Source organism: Lemur catta, chromosome 8 (genome assembly GCF_020740605.2).
Source record: "Lemur catta isolate mLemCat1 chromosome 8, mLemCat1.pri, whole genome shotgun sequence".
Classification (NCBI taxonomy): Eukaryota; Metazoa; Chordata; class Mammalia; order Primates; family Lemuridae; genus Lemur; species Lemur catta.
The window spans coordinates 64,252,175-64,277,121 of record NC_059135.1 but is presented as its reverse complement, the minus strand read 5'-3'; the positions used below and the strand labels follow the sequence as shown (position 1 = coordinate 64,277,121).

The following is a 24,947-nucleotide window of genomic DNA, read 5'->3' as shown; positions in this document are numbered from 1 at the left end:
GCCACATGTGGCCAGTGGCTAACTGGACATTGTAGTTATAAGATTTGAGACAGTTTTAGGGAAATAATAAGATTGGTCTTAGTTCTTAAAGGAGTGGTAGAATTTGGGTAGGAAAAGCAGGAAGGAATTCCAAGCTAATGTTGACTATTAACAGTATTAATAATGGCCTGTCAGTAATAAATAGCTCACTATACAAAATCTCACAAAGCAGAACTCTAACACTTGTACCACATGGCCACACTGTTTATAGTTTTCTGTCACCATTTTGTAGTTATTCGTGTCTCAACAATAGTGCCATTAATTATTGATTTGGGGTGTTTTTGATTCAAGGTGGTCAGTGAACACAAATGGCACAAGGTGGGACTTTGTTGCCATTAGTCAAGCTAGAGAAATAGTGCATCTCCCCATAACAATTCCTTATAAGATAACTGATGGGGTTTGGGAGAGAGATTACTTTCTTTAAGCTTTCAGGTTCCTAGATAGAGTCAATATACAGTCATGGGCCAAATAATGATGTTTCAGTCATTGATGGTCCATATATGACAGTAGTCCTGTAAGATTAATACCATATTTTTACTGTACCTCTTCTGTTTAGATACACAAATACTTATGTTAAAATTGCTTACAATATTTGGTCCAGTAACATGTACAGGTTTGTAGCCTAGGAGCAATAGGCTATATAGTATATATAGCCTAGGGTGTAGTGGCCTGTACCCTCTAGGTTTGTGTAAGTACACTCTGATGTTGAGCTGACAAAATCGCCTCGAGTGCATTTCTCAGAATGTATCCCCATCATTAATTGATGCATGACTATTTTTATATTAAGTCTGTACATTCTTTAACTTTTCTAATATTGTTTTTGACCTATAGATGCTGAACAAAATCACTTGTTTTAGCTTTTTCATTTTTTACTCCCAAAATGATTTTCACCTTTGTCTTAAAATGTACAGTCAACGTAATGAAACCTGTGAATTGTCGTCACTGCAGTTGTACTTAGCATTTTTCTTCACTCTTTACTTACAGTATTCATGTTATTTATTTGAAGGAAAAAAATTTGTAAATCTTGGGGGAGTGTGAGATATCTTATAGGAAAAGGTATGGTGTCAGGAGAAAAAAAATCCCTAAAGGGGCACTATTACGTAAGTGCTAACCTCGTTGCCAGCTTTATCCATGCTTTCCTGGACAGGGCTATAATTTTTTGTTTCAAAAAATTTAGAAACTTTTATTAAAACTTCAGTCATTTGTGATCAGTGTTGTGGTCCAAAATGTGTCTAAAAGTAATGAAACTAAAATTATGTGGCATATGGGGTGTAAAATTTTCTTCTAAATCATAAAGGAAGATACAAATTCTAGAAGAATTATCAGCCAATGTAACCAGTACTAAGGATATTTAAATGTATAGGATCTATTTTAAAAATCAGGCTTTATTCTTCATACCATGTTTACTAATAGAGGCATCAACTAAAGTGGTTCAATTAAATGGAAGGGAAAGAGCAGGTGAGACAAGTAGCCTGGGTTTTTATTTTTATCTGCTTCTTGGGCTTTAAGCTTTCCTTCATTCAAGAGACAGGCTCTGAATTTGCTGAGGTGGTTAAAACCACTAAATTACACATAATAATCATTCCTTGTCTAAAACCTATTTCTGTATGATGAACTTTAGGATTAATTTTTGTCAATCAGTGAGCACTGAAATTAGGAATACCTACCATAAAAGCTATAATTTCAATGTCAAGTTTTATATTCAAGTATTACCCTGGGATCTCTGTCAAGGCATTTGAAGTTTTAGTCTGAGATTACCAAAAATTTAGTCAAGTTGAACAGCATATTCATTTTCTTCAGCAACTACCAAAACGCAGTCATCATTATAAGGTGATTGGGGTGCAGTTGAAAAAACTGTAGTGAAACCAGAATCAGAATTTCTTTTGTACAGGAACCAAATGATTGCTCCCAAAACTGTCAAAATTACTGTGCTAGCAACCACCAAAGCTGATATTAAAATGTGGTTATCTGAAAAGGAAAAGACAAAAGAATATATTTGGGAAATTAGGGTATACAAATTGCAAGTATTGCATCTTGGGGTACATAACTGTAGTTTAATCATGTAAATATTTATTGAGAATTTCCCACACTGATATGAAACAGAATTATAGATTACTGTAAAGATTTATGTTCCTTAACTTGAAAAATAGCCATACTTCAAAGTTTCAAGTACATTTTTCAGTTCTCCACTCTTCTGACGATCTTAAAATGGGAATCACTCAAGTACACCATGGTCCAGTTTATCTTCCTTGGCTTTACTTTCTGATCCAAGACTACAAATTCAGACCTACTGCTTTTTTTATGAATGAATGCTGGTATTTAGATTTTTTTTTTACATTATTGAGGTTTAATAGTTCACTTGGCTTTGGGGATTTAAGATTTGTTTCACTGAAAAAACACCAAAAGATACAGTATCTTGTTTTTTTGTTTCTTTCCATGCATTCAAGTAACACTGTTTAGGTAGTCCCCCTGAAGTTCTGTAAGTATGCACAACCTTGCAGTTCTTGCCTATCCAATGCCCTTGTAATCTTCCTGTAAAAATCTAGTTTAATAAATTGAAAATTACTGGTTTAGAAGTTAGGGATATACTTTCGGGAAAGCATTTGTATTATATATAGTAATAAAGGACCTTAATATGAAAAAAATTAGAATTATCTTCTCTTTACAGATACATTTTCAGTTATTTAAATATATGCATAATACTCATTTCAACTGGTGCTTGTTAAAATGAGACCTGGAAGAATTAAATATTAGATAATCTGGCTAAAATTATTTAAGGTATGGGAGAGCCATTGATAATTTTCAAATATTGACAGGATCTGGGAGGATGGAGGAAATGGCCACAACTCAATTCTTTTTAATCCTAAAATAAAATTTGGTAAGGTGTTCTGATGAGTGTGTTATTCTTATTAGAGACATTTAAATGAAAAAGCCCAGAATCCTGTAAACTGAGTTCAAATGGGATTCTTCCATAGTTTTATTAAACCTACCACAGCCCATTTTCAGTATGGCACCCTAATTTTACCAATGTAAACACTTTATTTCAATCTATTAATGAATGTACAATAATACATTCATAATCAGTATCTAATGATTACATGATCATAGCAATACAGGGGGAAAAAGTAAACAAGTCTGAAAGAGCATGGAGATTGAAAATGATTATAGACTCATAATCACGTAGCTTAACAAAGTGAAAAGACCTGGTATCCTAAGAACTGGGCAGCATCCAAGATCTGTGGGACACAGTAAGTATATGTGCTGCTTGTATTTTCACATTCTGTGAGTGACCTCCAGGGCTTTTAGTTGGCCAGCTGCATACTATTATACTAAAATTTGGGACAAAGCCAATCTCAAGGCAGCTGATGAGCAGTGTTAAGTAAGGTTTATCTGGAGAAAGGATAGTTCTACATTAGGAAATATATTATCAACCTCATTAAAGAAAAAGCTCTATTGGTTACTTGACTGAATACATATCTAACACCTAATTCTAATTAAAAAAAAAAACTTAGGAAGAGAAGAAATCTTTCTCAGCCTAGTAAAAGAAAGTTGAGGAAACTTACAGCAAATTCTGAAACTCCGGTGGCAAAGATCACTAATGGTCTCTATATGACTAAACACACAAAACACGTGGATGCTTTTCAGTTCAACCTGAGGAAGCTACATTGTTACCCATCCAGCCCTGAAATTTTCTCACTTGGTTTCCCTGTCTGTGCTCTGTCCTTTATTTTTCAGACTACTATTTCCTAATCATGTTTGTGTACTCAAAAACTCTCCATGGTTGGGCCAGGCGCAGTGGCTCACGCCTGTAATCCTAGCACTCTGGGAGGCTGAGGCAGGACGATCGCTCGAGGTCAGGAGTTCAAGACCCCCTTCTCTACTAAAAATAGAAAGAAATTAGCTGGAAAACTAAAAATATATAGAAAAAATTAACCAGGCATGGTGGCACATGCCTGTAGTCCCAGCTACTTGGGCGGCTGAGGCAGAAGGATTGCTTAAACCCAGGAGTTTGAGGTTGCTGTGAGCTAGGCTGATGCCACGGCACTCTAGCCTGGCAACAAAGCAAGACTGTGTCTCCCCCCCCCAAAAAACCAAAAAAAACTCTCCATGGGTGATCTCAGCAATTCAAGGCTTTTATGTAAATCTGCAGATAAGTATGTATGTGTAGCCCTACTATACTCCCAAATCTGTTCGAACTTGAATTCCTGTAAATGAATAAGCCAGTGCCCAGCCATTGAATCTCAGATTATCAGAGACTTCCTTTCCATTCACTAATCATCAAGACTACACACTCTTTTTAACGTTTTTTCACGTCTGATCATCTATCTTCCTACCATCTTCATACCTCAGTTTTAATTCTAACACTGATCATCTCAGGCCCAAACTACAGAATCCACCTCTTGAAATTATAAAACTTTTTGTTGGGCTCCAACCATAGGTTAATTTGTTTATTGAATGCCAACTGTGTACATTTAATTCTGGAGGCACAGGGTTTAAATGACTTGGCCAAATCACCTTGGTTAATGCTTATCAATCCTCTTGGATAGCCTTCCTTTCCTGTTTCCTAGCTAATGCCTACTTATCCTTGAAGATTTAATGCCTGCATCCTCTACGGTTACCTTTGCTGAAGACAGCAACTTTCCCTTTCCCATAGGCTTACCACACTATGCACATCCTAGTATAGCCACCTTTATTCTCTCTTTTTTTTTTTTTATTTCAGCTCTTCATGGGGGTACAAAAGCTCAGGTTATATACATTGTCCATATCCCACCCATCCCCCTGAGTCAGAGCCTCAAGGGTGTCCATTCCCCAGACAGTGCGCCTGGCACTCACCATGTAGTCATACCTCCATCCCCTCCCCCCACCCTCCCACCTTTATTCTCTTGATGGCATTCTTCCCCATGGGCTCTTCAGATGACATTTGTATAAAAGGGAACTCCCTCTTTGCCAAGATTGGAGCTACACGTGACTGTTAGTCTCCTTACTGCTTCAAGTCAATATTCCCTATTGTTACTCCTTAAAGTCATAGCCTAAGCCTAATCCCTGTTTTTATGTCAGGCTTTCACACATCCTTTCACTTCCTTTAGGTCTTCATTATGCTCAAATATGGCCTTGTCAGTGAGGCCTTTCCTGGCCATTCTACTTTAAAAAAAAAGAATAGCAATACCTTTCTTCTCCCCTGCACTTGGTCATCCTTTTTCTGCTTTTTTCCTTACAGGATATGTCACCATCTGACATCATATTTACAGTTTTTATTATCATTTTTGTATTCCCCTTTCCACTAGAATGTAAGCTTGAAAGCAGAGGCTTTTTCTGGTATGTTTATTGCTGTCTTCACTGTCTAACTTGAGGAGAAAGTCTGGCACATAATGTTTACTTGCTGAATTATACACACATATTTAAGTAATACAGGTATATATATATAATGAATTCAAAGATAACTCTTTTTCCTTGGAATCTAAAGACCAAATGTTGCCAGATTTTTCAGTTATTCCTGGTTTTGAAGCCCATCATAGAACTACTTGCTCTTCTAAACATGTTTCAATTTATATATATCCTTGTATTTTTTCCATAGTATACATGTACATAAAGTCATACTTCTAGAAGGTACATAATAAAAAATACTGTGCACCACCCCCACCATTCACCCCCTTAATAGCCATTCCTCAGAGTTAACTATTCCTATTTACTTCCGTTATTTGTCCCCCTGCTTCTAAATTCTATGCTTACACTACTTGATTTTTTAAAAAAATTTTAATTATGGTAAAATACCTGTAACAAAAGCTACCACCTTAAGTGTACAGTTCAGTAGCATTATGGACATTCACACTGTGCTGCATCACCACCAACCATCCATAGAACTCTTCATTTTGTAAAACAAACTCTGTTACCTACTAAACAGTAACTCCCACTTCTCCTTCCCCCAGTCCTAGGCAAACATTCTGGTTTCTTTTTGAGGCTGACTACTCTAGGTACCTCATACTGTAGGTAGGAATCACACATACTGTATTTGTGCTTTTGTGACTGTTGTATTTCACTTAGCCTAATGTCTTCCAGGTTCATGCAGGTTGTAGCATGTGGCAAAATTTCCTTCCCTTTCAAGGCTGAATGAAATTCCATTGTATGGATATACCACGTTTTGTTTATCCCTTCATCCATCGATGGACACTTGGGTTGCTTCCTTTTGCCTATTGTGAATAATGCTGCTATAAACATGAGTACAGAAGTATCAAAGAGATGGGCATACAAATGCCAAAGAATCCCTGCTTTCAATTATTTTGGGTATATACCTGGCAGTGGAATTCCTGGACCATATGGTAATTCTATTTTTAATTTTTTGAGGAACTGCCATGCTGTTTTCCACTTGCAGTTGTACCATTACATTCCCACCAGCAGTGTGCAAGGGTTCCACTTGCTGCACATCCATGTCCAACACTTGTTCATTTTTTTTATTTTAATAGTAGCCAGCTAATGCCTGTGAGGTGGTGCTTTTCTTGACTTTTTAAAATGCTATATATTATCTTCTATAGAAGAATGAGGATGTAATTCCTATATACACAAACTCTTATATTCCTTTCTTTCTCCTCCATCATAGTTCTATTATAGCCCCAGAGAAAATATTTATGATACACATATCTGACAAGGATACATATCCAAAATTTAAATAAAATTTGTTTACAACAACCTACCAATCGATAAGAAAAGCAACTCAATAAAAAATGTGGGCAAAAGACTTGAACAAGTTTTTCACAAAAAAAGATACACAAATGACTAATCATGTGAAAAGGTGCTCAACATCATCAGGAAAATGAAATTTAAAACCACAATAAGATCATTACACACCCATCTGAATGGCTAAAGTTAAAGAAATTGACAATACCATTCATGGGTTGAATGTGCATACCTTGCCAGTAGGAATATAACATAGTTCAACCACTCTGGAAAATTATTTGGTGGTTTCTAATAAAGCTAAATGTATATTTAGCTACCCTATGACCCAGTATTCCATTTTTTGGAATATACTCAAGGAATATGAGAATAATACGTCCAAAAAAAGATGTGTAAGAATGTATTAAGCAGCTCTATTCAAATTAGTTTCAAACAAGAAATGATCCAAATATCCATAAACGAGAATAGAAAAAATGTGATATATTTATGAAATAAAATACTATGAAGCATGCAAATTAAAACCACAGTGAGATACTACCTTACCTCTGTCAGAATGGCCATTATTAAAAGTGTCATAAAACAATAGATGGTGGTGTGGATGCAGAGAGACAGAAACTTACATACTGTAAATTAGTACAACCTCTATGGAAAACAGTATGGAGGTTCCTCAAAGAAATAAATGTAGACTTACAATTTGATCCAGCAATTCCACTACTGGGTATCTACCCAAAGGAGAAGAAGTCATTTTATCAAAAAGACACCTGCATGCCAATGTTTACTGCAGCACAGTTCACAATTGCAAAGATGTGTGATCAACCTAAGCACCCATCAATTCATGAGTGAATATACCATGAAGTACTACGCAGCTATAAAAAAGAGTGAAATAATGTGTTCTGCAGCAACTTGGATGGAACTGGGGACCATGATCCTAAGTGAAGTATCTCAGGAATGGAAAAACACACTACATGTACTCTCTAATAACTGGGAGCTAAATGATGGGCACTCATGGGCAGAGATGGAAAGGACATTGAAAACCAAGAATGAGGGAGTGAGGGGTAAAAACTGACCTACTGGGTACAATGAACACTATTCTGGCCCTGACTTAAGCCTGCTATAAGGTATCTAGGTAACAAAAACATTTGTACCCCCTTAATATTTTGAAATGAAAATACTATGAAGCAATGGAAAAAAGTACAACATACATGCACAACATGGATGAATCTAAAAAAAAATTCCTGAGTGAAAGAAGGCAAACAAGTATATATGGAATATATTTATGTGAAGTTCAAGAACAAGCAATTCTAATCTATGGTGACAGAAATCAGAATAGTGGTTACTTCTGGGTGAGTCGTGGCAGCCTGGTCATATATATTGGGAAGGGGAATGGAGGAACTTTGTAGGGTGATAGAAATGTTCTATATCTTGATTTGAATGGTAGTAACACAGGTAAATACACAAACATTCATCAAACTAAGATTTGTGATTTTTACTCTGTAAATAATACCTGAAAATATGGAGATTTAAAACTATACTATCCAAATAGCAAAAATCCAAAAATTCATTGCAGGCACTCATACATTGCTACCGGGAATACAAAATAGTACAACTACTCTAGAACAATATCATATCAAAGTTATAGATTCATTTTCAATCCAGCAACTGCATTTCAGGGAATCTAATCTACAGATAAACATATATTTGTGCAAGGTGATTCATTTTATTACAGCATTGTTTATAATAGCAAATGTATGGAAACAGCCGAGTAGAGATCTGAAGCTGGGTTAACACATTGACTGCCATAGTAGAAAAAAAATGTTTTCCTTGGGGCCATGGTGTTTTATTACAAAAACAGAATAAATATTTCGAAAACAAAACGATCCTTTCTAACTTAACGAGAAATTTGTTATTTTTTATCATATACTGTGTGTGAGTTATATGCAACTTGAAAAATAGTTCTTGCTGCTCCCAAGGTAAAGAGACATGAGTTACATATGCTTCATGAGGCCCTGGGGTTAAAACTAGCTTGAGTTAAATACATGTTAACTGTATATCCATAAAATAGATGAGTGCATAGTTATAAAAAAGAAGGAAGATTGATCTGTAATGATATGGAGAGATCTCTAGAATATATTAGTAAGTTAAAGTACCAAAATAAGTCATCTATCTCAATTTGCTTATGTTGGCAAAAAACAAAAACAAAAAGCCACTAGACTGTTAAAGAAACTGAATAAAATGGTGGCCAATGAGGGTAAAGACAGAATAGGGTGGATGGGGGCAGTGTTTGCTTTTATATAGTTTTGATTTTTGAACCACATAAATATATTATCTGTTTCTTTTTTTAAAAAAATACATTTAGTAAGCCCTTAAGAAATATGCTTCATGAATTGTAATTACAACTTGAGGTAAAACTTTTTTAAACAAAAGATGCAGTCATTTCCCACAAACCCACAATGGAGTTCAATGGGAAAATATAATGTGGTGTAAAAAAAATGTTCATTTCGTATGTAACTTGCAGTTATCATATTTAAAATATCAAGTCTTATTAAGCTAAAAGAACTTTCTACATTCTTATAAAAATTGTTCTACTTTATGTTGTATATTTTATAATAATTTTTAAAAAGGGATCTGTAGTATTTTAACATGCCAGAATTTTAACATATTTTTATTGTGGGAAAAACTCAAAGACCAAACCATTACTTACCTGATAAATATTTCTTTTCATATGGGACTAAAATACAAAAGAAAATACAAATTAAAATTTAAGTATGTTTTGTTACAAGATTGAGTTTAAACATTTTCAAAGTCATTAAAAATGAGCCTTTTTATATAGAAGTTTAATATCCACATATAGTAGCTTAATATCTATATTTCTATTGCTTCATTGTTTCTATTATCTTTTTTTTTTTTTTTTTTTTTTTTTGAGACAGAGTCTTGCTCTTTTTGCCCTGGCTAGGGTGCTGTGGCATTAGCCTAGCTCACAGCAACCTCAAACTCCTGGGCTTAAGCAATCCTCCTGCCTCAGCATCCCGAGTAGCTGGGACTACAGGCATGTGCTACCATGCCTGGCTAATTTTTTTTCTGTATACATTTTTAGCTGTCCAAATCATTTCTTTCTATTTTTAGTAGAGATGGGGTCTCGCTCTTGCTCAGGCTGGTCTCGAACTCCTGACCTTGAGTGATCCTCCTGCCTCGGTCTCCCAGAGTGCTAGGATTACAGGCGTGAGCCACCGCGCCTGGCCTCTGTTACCTATTTTGAACTTAGTTTTTTAAAGAAAGACTGTAGAGGCCTAACAAAATTAATTAGCTTGAGGCAGGGTGTGATGGCTCATGCCTGTAATCCTAGCACTTTGGGATGCCAACGCAGGAGGACTGCTTGAGGCCGGGAGTTCGAGACCAGCCTGAGCAAGAGTGAGACCCCATCTCCACAGAAAAATAAAAATAAAAAATTTAGCCAGGCTTGGTAGTGCATGCCTGTAGTCCCAGCTACTCTAGAGGCTGAGGCAGGAGGATCATTTGAGCCTAGGAGTTTGAGGTTGCAGTGAGCTATAATCATGCCACTGTACTTCAGCCCAAGCAACAAAGTGAGACCCTATTTCCCAAAAAAAAAAAAAAAATAATAATCATTAGATTGCTTGGTGAAAATAGGGAATCTCAAGAAAAAGACAATAATAAAGATAAGGGAAACGAGGATTCCAGTTGGAGAGTCTAGAAAACAAATGTAGTAAAACATCTATGACTTGTCTTCAAAACAGTATAGCTGTGACTTCAACTTCATTAATATGGATTTGCTATTTCTCAGGCTTTGAAATTACAGTTTATTTAAAAACTTGGTTTATTTTTTTACCATTGCAGTCTTTAAAAACTGGGCTTACAAAGGGTGCCCTGAGGTACATTGTTTGAAAAGAATCAATTTTTAGGCCGAGTGTGATGGCTCACGCCTGTAATCCTAGCACTCCGGGAGGCTGAGGGGGGCAGATTTTTGAGCTCAGGAGTTCCAGACCAGCCTGAGCAACAGTGAGACCCCGTCTCTACTAAAAACAGAAAGAAATCATCTGAACATCTAAAAATATATATAGAAAAAATTAGCCAGGCATGGTGGCACATGCCTGCAGTCCCTGCTACTCGGGAGGCTGAGGCAGGAGGATTGCTTGAGCCCAGGAGTTTGAGGTTGCTGTGAGCTAGGCTGACACCACGGCACTCTAGCCTGGGCAACAGAATGAGACTCTGTCTCAAAAGAAAAACAAAAAGAAAAGAATCAATTTTTAAAAAATCAAATGTTTTACGTTGAATGTTACTATCATGAAACTATGACAAACAATTGATATAATCACTATAAAACTAACTATAGTCAAAGATCCTGGTGTAGCAAATAAATATGTGTAATTCTATACGTAAAGTACGTAAAGAAAAGAAACAATTAGAGCCAGATGTATAGTTTTGGTCTACAGTTGAAGTAGAAGAGGAAAATACTAAGGATGCAAAATGGGGAAATGGATGTTTGTATCATGTTTCAAGCACCCCAAATGCATATTTTGAAATTTTGTTTCTTTAGTAAGAAAACATTTACTTTCCAAAATTTGGAAGAAAAAACTTTGTTCAGTGTTTAACAAATAACATCAAAATATTGTTGTGGAACAGGATAATTTTGTTCATTGAAAAGCATCCTGATGGGTTAGAAGAAAATGTGTGTTTTAATTCAGAATAAATTATAAGCCACAGTATAATTTTTGGTTGCCTAAACAAAAGATGTTAGTTCTTACAAAGAATCTAATTCTTTGTAAAGTTACATCAAAATTCTGGAATCATACATGATTTTTCTTCACCACTTCTGCTCAATCAAATCACATGCAAAGAGACTATAATAATTTCTTGGAACAGAATAATTTTTGACTTCTTGCAAACTCTAAGAATAAACAGAATAAAATTATGCCTAGTTCACATGATCTGGCCCTATCTCCTAAATGTAAAAATTACACGTTGGACTTCCAAGAGACTTCAGAGCAAACCATCCTACTATATTCTGAAGTCTTACTCCCTTTATTTAATGAGGTACACTAATCTCAAATTATTTGAAAAACCAGTCCTACTTTCCCCATCCCTCTTAGAATGAAAAAAAGACCTTCAATCATACTTACTAGATGCTTTACATAGTGTTCCTTCCACAGAAGAAACTTCACAATTTCCTTTTGTCCATTGACCTGTCTTGGTGTGCAGAAAAGCACAGGTGTCAATTAGATCCTCATCATCTTCTTGGTCTGTCCACTTAATAAATGTCATATTTGAATTATCAAACCACTTGAAACTTGCATCTGTCAATTAAGGAATATTTTCAACATTATGACAGTTTTAAAAGGTGTTAAAAGAAAACCAAAGAAAAGGCTGTAGGATTAAAGGTGGGAAGTTACTAAGGTTATGTCTGGCCTAAACTTTTGGTTATAGTATTAAAATTAGAAAGAGGAATATATCCTGTGTACAGACCAATCATCAAAAGGTATTGGTTGAAGAGGGTTCTGATGAAGATCCCATTTTTGTAAAGAAAAATATACATAGTATTTTCATGGAGAAAAAGTCAAGAAAAATAGTTAAAATATTCAGTCATTTCATATCACTTGAAAATGTTTATATATGTACTTTATATTTTTCTATAGTGATAATAAATACATTTATATAATATAACCTTGATAATTTAGTCTGTCCTACTATTAATCACTGACAATAATATTAATTTTTATGACCATGCCGTATTACAAAAATACTGTGCTTAGAACCACATTTTAATCCAGACAAGAAAGTGAACCATGGCTCTCATCTGGGAAACATGCTGAGCTAGCAGGGACATGCGGTGGGACAAGTCATAAGTGCACACTGAAAATGTAACACCCGGAGCCCACAGGAAACATCACCTTGAACTACAGAATTGAAGAATCTGAAAGCCATCAGTTTCACTAATATTAAAGCAAGAAAAACAAAGTCATGTCCCACAAGGTAAATGTCACTTACCATCTGTGTCATAAAACATGCCTAGGAGGATATCATCTGGGTCTTTCCATTGCTTTTTCAAAGAATCCAGTATAAAAGCATTTTCTTCTTCATTATGTATGCTTACCATGTCTGCTCCTGAAATTATTTTAAAGAGGAAAAAAAAAGTATGTTCCAGAATCAGTGAAAATCACATGAGATATATAAAAATTATGCATTATTTTATATATTATATATAAAATAGGTTTTTAGAAAAAAACAATAAATTTAACTACAGGGGAAAAGAAAACTAAAGGGCCAAAAATATCCCCCCAAAATACCATATTGTTAAGAAGGAAAATCACAAACTATACAGACTAAAGCTCCATTATAAATAAAAAAATTATAAAGCAAAACACTTTAATAGGAAAATTGGTCTCATACTATTAAAAAGGCAATTCATTCTCATAGAAAGAAATGTAACACAAGAAATGTGAAAAATTCAATCTCACTAGTAAAAAGATGAAAATAAAAATAAGCAGACTTTTCAGACTTGCAGATTAAACAGTGCTGGCCTTCAGTGCAGAAAAATAGGAACTAATCACTGGCTAGTCAGAGTAAAAATTAGTACCACCTTTTTGGAGAGAATTTGGCAAGATGTATCAAAAGCTCTATAAGAAAAAGTACATACTCTTTGACCCAGCAATCCTTATTCTTTCCGCTAAGATGATCATTGGCTTTGTGCTCAAATAGGCACTATCATTAATGTTCATCACATATTATTTATGACACTAAAAAGACTAGAAATAATACCCAACATCACAGGATTCATTAAATCAATTACGGTATATCTATATGGTTGAGTAATGTGCAGTTAGGAAATAGTATTCTATATTTACTGCCATGGAAAGATATTTTTAAGGGAAAATGTAGATTACAGAAGAGTTGGCCTTGTATGATTCCATTTTTATCTTACAAAAGATTTATTAAGGCCAAGCACAGTAGCTTATGCCTGTAATCCTAGCACTCTGGGAGGCCAAGGCAGGAGAATTGCTTGAGCTCAGGAGTTTGAGACCAGCCTGAACAAAAGCGAGACCTCATCTCTACTAAAAATAGAAAAATTAGCTGGGTGTTGTGGCATGCGCCTGTAGTCCCAGCTACTTGGGAAGCTGAGACAAAAGGATCACTTGAGCCCAGGAGTCTGTGGTTGCAGTGAGCTACAATGACACAAGTGTACCGTACTCTACCAAGGGCAACACAGTGAGACTATCTCAAAAAAAAAAAAAATTATTAAAATATATTTACATAGTGAAAAAAGTCTAGAAGCATAGTTAAAATGTAAAATGTTGATTAAATAATCATTAACAGGGTGGTACAACTTAGGGTGTTTTTGTTTAATTTTTAAAATACTTGCATACACATTTTTCCAAGTTTTCTATAATGATCATGCATTAATTGTATAATTAAGAAAGAACTTTTAAAGAAAAAATAAGACTAAGCTTTGAAACACTAAATAATTAGTCCAAAGACAGAATTTAGCAAGGTTCTCTCACTGAATTATTTCTCAATTTTTCAAAACTCCATGATGGTTTTTTTTTTTAAATCATTCCAGCTGCTATTACCTCCTATCTGTTAAATATCCTACAGACTTTTGATTTGTTTTACCCTAATACTTGTGAAATGTGACCAAAACGCCACTCTAGAAAAATCCTCAAGGGAAATATTTAACTAGGTTATAGTTTAGGCTTACATATCCAGACATGAGTTTTTTATCCTTTTCTCTGACCTTGTAGCAGCCAATGGAACGTTAATGATTTTTAATGTCGTAATCTAATTAAATACTGTATAGACTTAAATTACTATATCAGGCAAATAAGACACTTTCATTTTCTTTAACAAATGACAGCACAAATCCCCAAAGAATGCACGCGCTCTTGCAAATTTTTTTCACAATGCATTACCAGTGACACTACCTGCTGAGAAGTAATTTGGGTCTTTAATTCTCTTTATGCCTTGTGACACAGTTCATATATCACAAAAAGAAAAGATTGAAAATATTTATTGTTATAACAGATAATGTATAAATTAAAGGTAAATGTTGCAAAATAAGACAACTATTAGCTTCTCACAGTTATTTTCCTAAATGAAAAATAGTAGCAAAAATAAGAAGTAACATCAGATAAATTAGCACAAAGCACTGGGAATCTTTATAAATATAGCTCTCTGAAGCCCAAAAAGTAACAAGTCACTTATTTTCTACACCCTAAATGATAGGTTTAATATGTGATTTTGTATGGCAGTGAGGATTTTATCCAAATGTAAATATTCTAGTATTCTTTATGCTTTTTCTTCATACATAACAGAGAAAACACAATTCATATCAACCTGCTGTTTTAAACCAAAACACTACCCTAGTCAAAATTAAGTAACAGTAAGACTAAATTTAGCTAATTTTCTGATTCATCAATGTAACAGGTATTTCCAGTGTGGAACCAAATATCTAGAATTAGCAAATAAATGGAAGGGTTATTAGAAATGCATGAGGAACTTTAAAAAATCAATTTAGTAAGACAAACTGAATTTTAAAATGTTTAGGGAAAAAGATATAATTTTCTTTAGACACAAGACAAATTTTATAAGCATATCTATATACAATTTAAAATTACTAAATGGCTACCCTACTTCAACAAGTAGAATTAATGGACTATGAAACAAGCAATCAAAAATCAGGCCACAAAGTTTTTGGGTGTTTTTAATGGAATTTTGCTTTACTTGCTAAAGAAAACAACAACTACCTTCAGTTGAGTCATAGAGGAAGTCAGTCAACAAGTATTAATTATGCCTCTGTATAATAAACAGCTGCTTAATTGTTTATAAATGTAAGAGCTGAACAATGAACTTTGATCTTGTAGTTCATACAAGCTATTAAGGGTATAGGAACATGTCTTTTTCTTGGCTGTCAGCCTCCAATATAATTTATGTTATTGAAATGTATGTTTATGTCTAAGTAACCCTAATATAAATCGGGGTTTTTTTAAGGGACAGAAAATAGTTGTAGGAAATCCCATTTTAAAAATCTTATAAAACCAGAAAAATTGCTATTATTTTATTCCATTGACTTGAAATAAAACCATATTGGCATGTTGGAAATTTTGTCTTGTTTTCAAAGAGCAAAGGTTTAACACCATTTGGCTGGTAAGAATTTTTCAAAAGGAAATAATGGGTATGTATTAAGTACTATGTGACTCTTTAATAGAATTAAAATTCTATGTGTACACTTATTCCTTCTACAATAAGTGAATACGATTTTGATTAAGGCACCCCTAATACAATGTGATACATTCTTCCAAAATGTTATATTAGTGGGTTGTCAGAAATTGTGTTTTTTAAGTAAAGAGCATTTCTAAATGCTGGAGTTGTGAATATGCCCAAGACAAAATTTAATGAAATGATTAAGAGATTTTTTAGGAATCATATAATAATAAAAAGCATCCTTAAAGAATCAAAGACTCTCATGTCACCAGCTGAGATATTTCAGATGAAAAAGATGGTTCACATCATAGTTTCAGCTAACAAGTGTCTCAAAAATTAGAGGCTTAATAAAAAGATGCACTTTGAGCCAAAAAGCCAAATACATAAACAGCTTCCAAGCACACCTTTTTTTAAAAAAATGACATTTTTTTATTTAAAATATTTCACAATGTCAAATTATAAATATATTTCCCAGAAACACTGTGTGTATGCTGCAGCAAACAGCCTTTTCCCCCTCCTGTTTATCAAATCTCAAAACTTAATATTTAGGAGTGCTTTTAATACAAGGAAAGATCTTGTGTAAATTTCTGATAAATGTCAACACTCTTTGTTCAAGGAGAACTTGGGAATCTTAAAACCCTTTCTAACTTTTTAAGGAACCTCCATAATATTTTCCATAATGGCTATACTAATTTACATTCCTACCAACAGTGTGCAAGGGTTCCTTTTCTCCACAGTCTGGCCAACACATATCTTTTGTCCTTTTGATAAGAGCCATTCTAACAGGTATGAGTTGATATCTCATTGTGGTTTTGATTTGCATTTCCCTAATGATTAGTGATGTTGAGCATTTTTCATATACCTATTGGCCATCTGTATATCTTCCTTTGAGAAATTCAGGTTGTTTGCCCATTTTTAATCAGTTTATTTGTTTTCTTGCTATTGTGCTGAGTTCTTATATATTTTGGACATGAATTCCTTATCACCTGTATGATTTGCAAATATTTTCTCCCATTTCATAGGTTGTCTATTCATTTTGTTGATTGTTTTCTTTGCTGTACAGAAGCTTTTTAATTTGATACAATTCCATTTGTCTCTTTTTGCCTTTGTAGCCCGTGCTTTGGGGTCATACCCAAATAATCATTGCCCAGACCAATGTTATGGAGCTTTTGCTCTATATTTCTTCTAGTAGTTTTACAGTTTATTGTCTTATGTTTGTCTTCATTCCATTTTCAGTTGATTTTTGCCTATGATATGAGATAAAGGTCCAATTTCATTCTTATACATGTGGATATCCAGTTTTCTCAACACCATTTATTAAAGAGACTGTCCTTTCCCCACTGTGCATTCTTGGCATCTTTGTCAAAAATCAATTGACTGTAAATGTGTGGATTTATTTCTGGGCTCTCTATTCTGTTCCACTGGTCAATGTGTCTGTTTCTATGTCAGTACCATGCTGGGCTTTTTGTTTTGTTTACTATTTTTTTATTGATTCATAATAGATGTTCATAGTTTGGGGGTTTGCAAATAGCCTTTTTATCATTTTTCCTTAATGTACTCTTCTTTACCATAGTCTCACTTCATGGTCCTATGTAGTCTGATTTCTGCCCACACTGCATACCTGAAATAGCACTTTCAGAGCAGAATAACAAAGTAATTAAGAACTCTTAAGCCTAAAATCCGGCAGTCCTAGATTTGAATCCTGGCTCTGCCAATTACTACCTGTGTGACTTTGTACAAATAACTGAATTTAATTTCTTCTCTTAATAAAGGAAGATAATAATAAACTACTTTGATGAGTTTGTTATGATAATTAAAGCCAGGTAAAATATACAATGTGCTGAAGCACAGTGCCTGGCACAGGGTATGCACATTAAATAGACACTAATGTTGCTAAGCTTCTGTCACTCTCTTTTCAACAATATTGTCCAACAGCTGTCTTCCAACTTCAGGATTAAATGTACACTCAATTTCACTGCCTATGGCTTGTGTGTTGTAGAATAAAAGCTATATATTAATTCTACCTACCCAGTTAAAAGTGAGAAAGAACAAAATTATTTTTTAAAAGAAATTAGTGAACACTATTTACTAATTTGTAAAAACACACACACAAAAAGAATAAGCCCCTTACCACGGTCAGTACACTGCTTTCTGACATCCTCTATGCTTTCTACTTTGATGGCTTCTTGAAGAAAAATGTAACAACTGCCCTGGAACTGAACCCAGGTAGATGAAGGACAGTCTGTGGAAAAAGTAAAACCACATTAAGTAACTTAAGAATAAGAATTACATGAATTCCTGAAAGTAAGGAAATTAGATATTAAATTTTCACATCCACAAAAGGGCAATTTCCCTTATTAAATCTTTGTTAAAATAAGAAATCAGTGTAGTAGGAATTTGTTTCTCTCCATTTTACATGTAGGAAAAGAGAAATGTGCCAATGATTCTCTTCTGATTTGACACAGCAAAGTTATGTCTTTAGGTTGTTTAGGAATTCAGATATGCAAATTATAGCATTATTACCAAGGCAACTAACTATCAAGGAAGACAACCAATCAGAATTATAGATTTCTCTTTGAAGGTTACCTTTGCAATTTATAATAACAATCTCAAAAGTCTTAAGAGTTTTTACAAGGCCCTCTTGTTCAAATTATACCTCCGAGAACAAAGACCAAGTTGCTAGATTATGAATATTCAGACAAGTTTTCATGTTGCACAGGAAAACAAGACTGAAGTTCTTATGAATGTTCTTAATTTAACACTTCATCAAAGCAGTCTTTGAACTAACTCTATGAAAACAGAAATATATGTCTTCCTCTGTTGCTGTAGAGTAGAGAGGTATCTCCTTCATCTCTACCTTGGTCTCTTTTGGTTCATTATGAAGATATACATTTTTAAGCCTAGGGTCTAGAATCTCATTAGTTAGCATTGTAAGCAAAAGTAAGAATGTAAGAGCTTGATTTTGCTGGTTAAAATAGAAAAAGGAGAAGAAGATTTTACTTAATTCCAGTGAATACAGGAATACAAGAATTAAGCTTCCACATTCTCTTAGGTGTATACAGGTAAAGTCTTAGTGATTTTATCTATATAGGTAAAATATATATAGGTTTTATTTTTAAGTGCGGTATATATTACATTTTTCATATAAACAAGTAGAAACAAGCCCTACTACAAAGATCAGAATTTACCAATCAGCTACATTAATCTAAATTAATTCAACACTCTTGATTTTACTAAACTCAGAATATGGCAGAGACCATTAGCTGTCCCCAGTACTGACCTCAGTTTCTTATACAGCACAGAGCACATGGCTACCAAACTAGATTATTTCCAGTCTTCTCATAACTTCTGGATAATGAGGTGTAAGCAGAAGTAAAATGTTCAACATGCAGGTCTGACCTTCCCCTTTCCCACTGGCTAAACTGTATTAACCATCTTTAATCACGTGGCCAGTGGAAACACCCTAGGAATAACAGAGCAACAGGACGGAAGGATCCCAGGTGGCGCTGTCATATCACACTGATACAGTAGTGAAAGAGCAAAACTTCTATCTTGTTATGCCATTGTTAATTCAGGTCACTGTTAGAGCAACTACACTAATAACCTAAGTAATGTAACGGGCTACTGAAAATTACTCCAATGTGTGAGATGTGAGCTTTCTCTGGCCTCATGCTGTCACTTTTAGTAGTTAAACCATCCACGATGTACTGGGATGAGGGTAGATGTCCCAAGATACAATTTATTTTATATACAAGTTTTTTTCCTTCCTGCTGTTTGATAAGCACGTGAATTACATGTGTGACTACCTTGGCTTAAACTCTGGCAGGAATCTAGAACTCTCCAACTATGTGGCTTGAAGATAGTTGAATAGGGATGCTTTAGCAATAAGCACTTTTTGGAAAAATGCTCATTATGAAACATTAAATAAAAAATCTGGCTGTAAGATTATATGTACAGTATTGATCCCAAGATTTAAACAGCAAGGAAGTTCAGCAAGATTCAGGAATTGGAGATGCCAGACATCCCTTTAAGGAGGAGGGTTCAGAGGGCCTCAAAACAAGGCATTTGGTTGAAAGTCTGCATATGGCACAGCTAGACCCCTAGATCCTTTTTTTGAGAAACAGCACTCAGCCATCTCAAGTTCATTATACATTTCTGTTGCCTTCTTTCAAAGTCTCGTCTTTACTCAGAGGAAAGGCTTTTATTTCTTCAAATCCACTCTAGGCCATCAAACATTATTCTGTGTCTGTTTATCCTCTGAGGTCCAGGCCATCTATCTCCACCACCTTCTCCAAGACGTCACCACTGGAATTTATTTTGACTCTTGCAAGCTATTTCACCACACAGTTCTTTCTCTCCTGAGCTGCCATCTGACAGCAGTGTAAAGTACCAGAGGAACATGCCTTAAAGTTAGACAGACTTGGGTTTTTATCTTGGTGGTGAGACTTTGGACAACTTACATTATTTCCTGTGTTTCCTCAGGAAAAAAGGGAATAGTATCTATCTTACTGAATTGTTGTGAACATTAGATAAGATGCTACAAAAAAGCATAGCACAGTGCCTAGTACAAGGAAAAGTACTCAAAATACATAGCTTTTGTTAACCATCGTCATTCTTGTTAACTTTGCCCCCAGACAGTGACCACTTTGAAAATAGGGACTGAGCCTTACTCATTTTGGGATCCCTAACACCCCATAGCTCTTGGACTATAATAGGGTCTTAAATATGTAGCTGAATGAATGAATCTTCTTCCTCATCCTTAAATAGCTTAATTTATCTCTTCAGCATCTTCAAACACTTCCCTGCCTGTGGGTTCCTTTCCTTCTTGAAGCATGTGAAGTTTCTAAAATCCTAAAATATAACTGAATTGACCTTGCTGCCAATTCTAGTACCTTTCCTGGTACACTTTTTAAAAAGTAAACTTTTTATTGAAATACAACATACATACAATGCACACAAGCCATAAATATACAGATTGGTGAATTTTCATAAAGCACACAGACCCATATAATAATCGGCAAAGTGAAAAAACAGAACACTAACCCCTTTTGTGCACTTTCTGTTGCTCTTCACTCCTTGCATTTCTGTGTTACTGACTGAGATCATTTTCCACTTGCCTGAAGAAATCCCTTTCGTCTTTAAGTCCAGCTCTACTGGAAAGTCCCTCAGTTCTTGGTATTCTATAAATGTCTTTTTATTGCCCTCATGCTTGATGGATATTTTTGCAAATATGGAATACTACAATGGCAGCTTATCTTTCATTTAAGCTGTACAGTTATGTACCATATAAGGACATTTTAGTCAATAACAGACCACATATGCAACAGTAGTCCCATAAGATTATAATGCTATATTTTTATCACATCTTTTCTGTGTTTAGATACACAAATATTTACCACTGTGCTAAAATTCCCTACAGTATTCAGTCCAGTAGCGTGCTCTACAGGTCTGTAGCTGAGGAGCAACAGGCTATAATATATAGCCTAGGTGTGTAGTAGGCTATACCATCTTGGTTTATGCAAGTATACTTTTTGATGTTTGTATAAGGACAAAAATCACCTAAAGATGCATTTCTCAGAATGTGTCCCTGTCATTAAGCAATACATGACTATAATTTGTTGTTCTGGCTTCCATCTTTTCTATTGAGAAGTTAGCTGTCTGTCTCATTGTTGCTCTTTGGATGGTAATGTGCTTTTCCCACCTTCTTTCAAGATTTTCTTTGTCTTTGGTTGTTAGCAGTTTTACAGTGGTATGCTTAATTTTTTTTTAATCCTAAAAATTCAAAGCACTTCTTTTCTCATTGGCCATTTTTGAAAAGTTCTTGGCCATTATCACTTCAGAAGATACTTCTGCTCTATTCTCTCTCTCCTCCCTTTTTGGGACTCAAATTACATATATGTTACCCTTTTTACCGTGTCCTATATATCCCTTTTGCCCTTTTCCTTATTGTTAATACTTTTGGCTCTCCATACCATAATCTTGTTCCTTCTGGTTTACTAATGTACTCTTCATTTGCAACTTCACTGAGGGTAGGGGTAATTTCAGTTCTTGATGCTGTTAAACCCATCTATTGAGTTCATAATGTCAGTGACTTTTCAGTTTATAAAATTTCCATTTGTTTATATTTTTATAGATTCTCAGTCTCTGGTGAAATTCTCAATCTTATTGTCTATATTGCTGAACCTTTCTCAGTTAAAGTCCATTTCAGATAACTCTAATTTCTGGGCCACCTATTAGTCTGTTCCCTGCTTCTCCTCCTCATCCCTCAACTCCCTTGGGCCTGTTTTTTGTTCTGCCTGGTAGCTTTGTATCAAATTCCCATATAGAAAAATTATAGAGCCTCTAAATGATGTCATCCTCCTCTAGAAAGAATCCTAATAGGCATCTAGCAAAATTCACCTTAATACAATCAAGGGTTAAATCAACTTGAGGAGGTATTATAGTCTTTGTGAAGCCCAATGCCTATGGATCCCAGTCGAAAGCCTGGATAGTAACTAGAGTGTCCTCTTTGGTGAGTGAAAACTGAAATTTTTAGTTTCCTTAACACCATGAGACTGCCACAACTTTGCTCTGATTTTAGCAACTGTCTTTAGGAGAAAAGCAACACGCATGATGTTGGGCTCACCTCAGCAAACTGCCTTAGCAGCTCTCTGATGCCTGCAAACACAATTCTTATGGAATTTTATCTAGATTTTCTAGTTGCTCTTAGTGGGAGTGTTAGTCTCTCACTCCATTATAGCCAGAAGCAGAATTCCATCCTTTATAAGTAAACAATATTTGAGTTATATCACACAGGATAAACAGGAGTTCGCTATGCAGAAAAGGAAAAAGAAAAATAAAGTCCAGGCAGAGGGAATACATAAAAGCAGTGACCAGCACCTAGTAAGGACTCCACTAATATTCGCTGAATGAATGAGCTAGGATATAAAGGCAGAAAATGAGCAGTCATTTCCAGAATGAAACTCAAATTGAAAGTTGTAAGGGTAGACACTCTAGATTGCAAGCTTTGATTATTCCTTTTCTTCTCTCCTCCACCCCTGCTTTCTTCTGGTTCCTTTTGGTGCTCTTTTTCTTTCACCTTAGGGAATTAAAAAAAGAAAACTGAAATGGAAACAGACTCCATTACCACCACGTTTTTTGACACCCAAAACATTTTTATAAATCATTGGAAATTCTTGAGCCACGTGTTGATAAATGCCCTCTTGTGTTATTTCTAGTCAAAGCTACAAACAGTGTTTTCTATTGACAACAAATAAGAACATATAAAAGAGAATAATTTTTGAAATATTGTTTATATGAAATAAAGCATGTATAAATAAGTTCACAAAAATATAATCCATACCGAAGTCAAGTAAAATTTCCAGTACACTTGTAGTTCTTATACTTCATAAATTAAAATGATCTCTGATTTCTAAACCACTAATTATAAGTATATTCTTATTTCAGTGGCAGGCCACGTGTCAGTTCTCCATGAAGCGTCCATCCCTTATCTTCCTGTAACTTCTGACTCTTCTGAATTTCCACAGGACTTTTCACTACACTCTGCATGAGAGGGCTTTCCTGGTTACATGGACTAAAGACATGATCAGGTCACCCCACATGACAGGGATTTATCGTGAGGATGCATAGCTAATGAGATAGCTGAGGATACTATCTCAGTAGTCAAATGGGCTTAGAGTTCTTATACTTGTTCCCATCTTGGGCTGCAGCCTAGCCTAGAATAGTTAGCTTTTGATTTAGGAAATTATCCTTATTTCAATTAGTCGTGGCTAGGGTGTTGAGCATAATATGGTGCAAATCATAGGGACATAGGCATATATTAATAAGAACTATGGGCAGTCATTTTTCTTTGGAAAAGGGGCTGTGTTAGCCTTTGATGGCCTACCTATGTACATTTATATGGCACTCATCAAATCCTGCTCCATATGTGGGTGATCTGATACACACCCTGTTTTCCCAAAAGAACTGTTAACAGCATGACAGCAGAGACCATGTCTTAAACGTAACCGTGCTCTCAATAACTATCCCATTGTCTTGAACAGAACACAGGATGGCGGGCACAGAAGTAGGGCGGTGCAGGGCTCTGGTTAAGCACATTAGGCTGTGTAGAAAAGTTGGGCGGGCTCTGATTACATGATCTTAGATATGTTACTTAACTGTACTATGCCTCAGTTTCCTTATTTGTAAAATGGGGATGGTAACAGTACCTAACTGAGGGGGTTATCGTGAGAACATTCTAGGTGCTTGGGATTCCACGGTGAACAAAAAGCAAAAAAATTCCTGCCTTCCTAGAGCTTATATTCTAATTGAGGCAAACATACAAAAGCAAGATAAATAAGGAAAATAATGTTAGATGGGGTATTAGTGATCTATTGCTGTGTGACAAATTAGCAGTGTAATGCAAGAAACATTTATCATCTCACACAGTTTCTCTGGGTTAGGAATTCAGAAGCAGCTGCTTATCTCGGTGATTCTGGCTTGGGGTCTCTAATGAAGTTACAGTCAAGTTGTTGTCGAGGGCTGCAGCCATCTGAAAACTGAACCGGGGCTGGAGGGTCAGCCTCAAGAAGGCTCACTCATATGGACGGTAAGTGGGTGCTGACTGTGGGCAGGACACCTTACTTCCTCACCACGTAGACTCCTCCGCAGAGATGCCTGAGGGTCCTTATGACATGGCTAGTGGCTTCCCCCAGAGTGAGTGATTCAAAGGACTGTTCTCCTTCGAGGCAGAAGTGCAATGCCTTTTATAATCCAGCCTTGATTGTCACACTCCGTTACTCCACAATACCCTATTAGTTATTGTGTTGGGGCTCTCCAGAGAAACAGAACCAATAGGAGATATTTCCACCAAGAGGACAGAGAGGGGGCAGGGGAGGATTGATTTATTATAGGAATTGGCTCACATGGTTATGAAGGCTGAGCAGTTGCACAATCTGCCCTCTGCAAGCTCGAGAACCAAGAAAACTGATGGTGTAATTCAGTCTGGGTACAAAGGCCTGAGAACCAGCGGCGGCAAAGCACTGGTGTAA

General features: G+C 35.4%; 1 protein-coding gene across 2 annotated transcripts in view; it reads right to left on the bottom strand.

The window, feature by feature from the left end:
• Window positions 1-554: 554 nt before the first annotated feature.
• Window positions 555-24,947, bottom strand: part of LOC123643627 (CD302 antigen) — a 125,507-nt gene continuing 101,114 nt past the window's right edge. For both annotated transcript variants that reach the window (XM_045559232.1, XM_045559231.1), the window contains 5 exons: window positions 18,050-18,160; window positions 12,709-12,825; window positions 11,844-12,017; window positions 9,410-9,436; window positions 555-2,007 (listed from right to left, as the gene is read on the bottom strand). In XM_045559232.1, coding sequence (XP_045415188.1) covers window positions 1,805-2,007; window positions 9,410-9,436; window positions 11,844-12,017; window positions 12,709-12,825; window positions 18,050-18,160 — 632 coding nt within the window. In that variant the 3' untranslated portion in view covers window positions 555-1,804. The remainder of the gene's footprint in view (window positions 2,008-9,409; window positions 9,437-11,843; window positions 12,018-12,708; window positions 12,826-18,049; window positions 18,161-24,947) is intronic.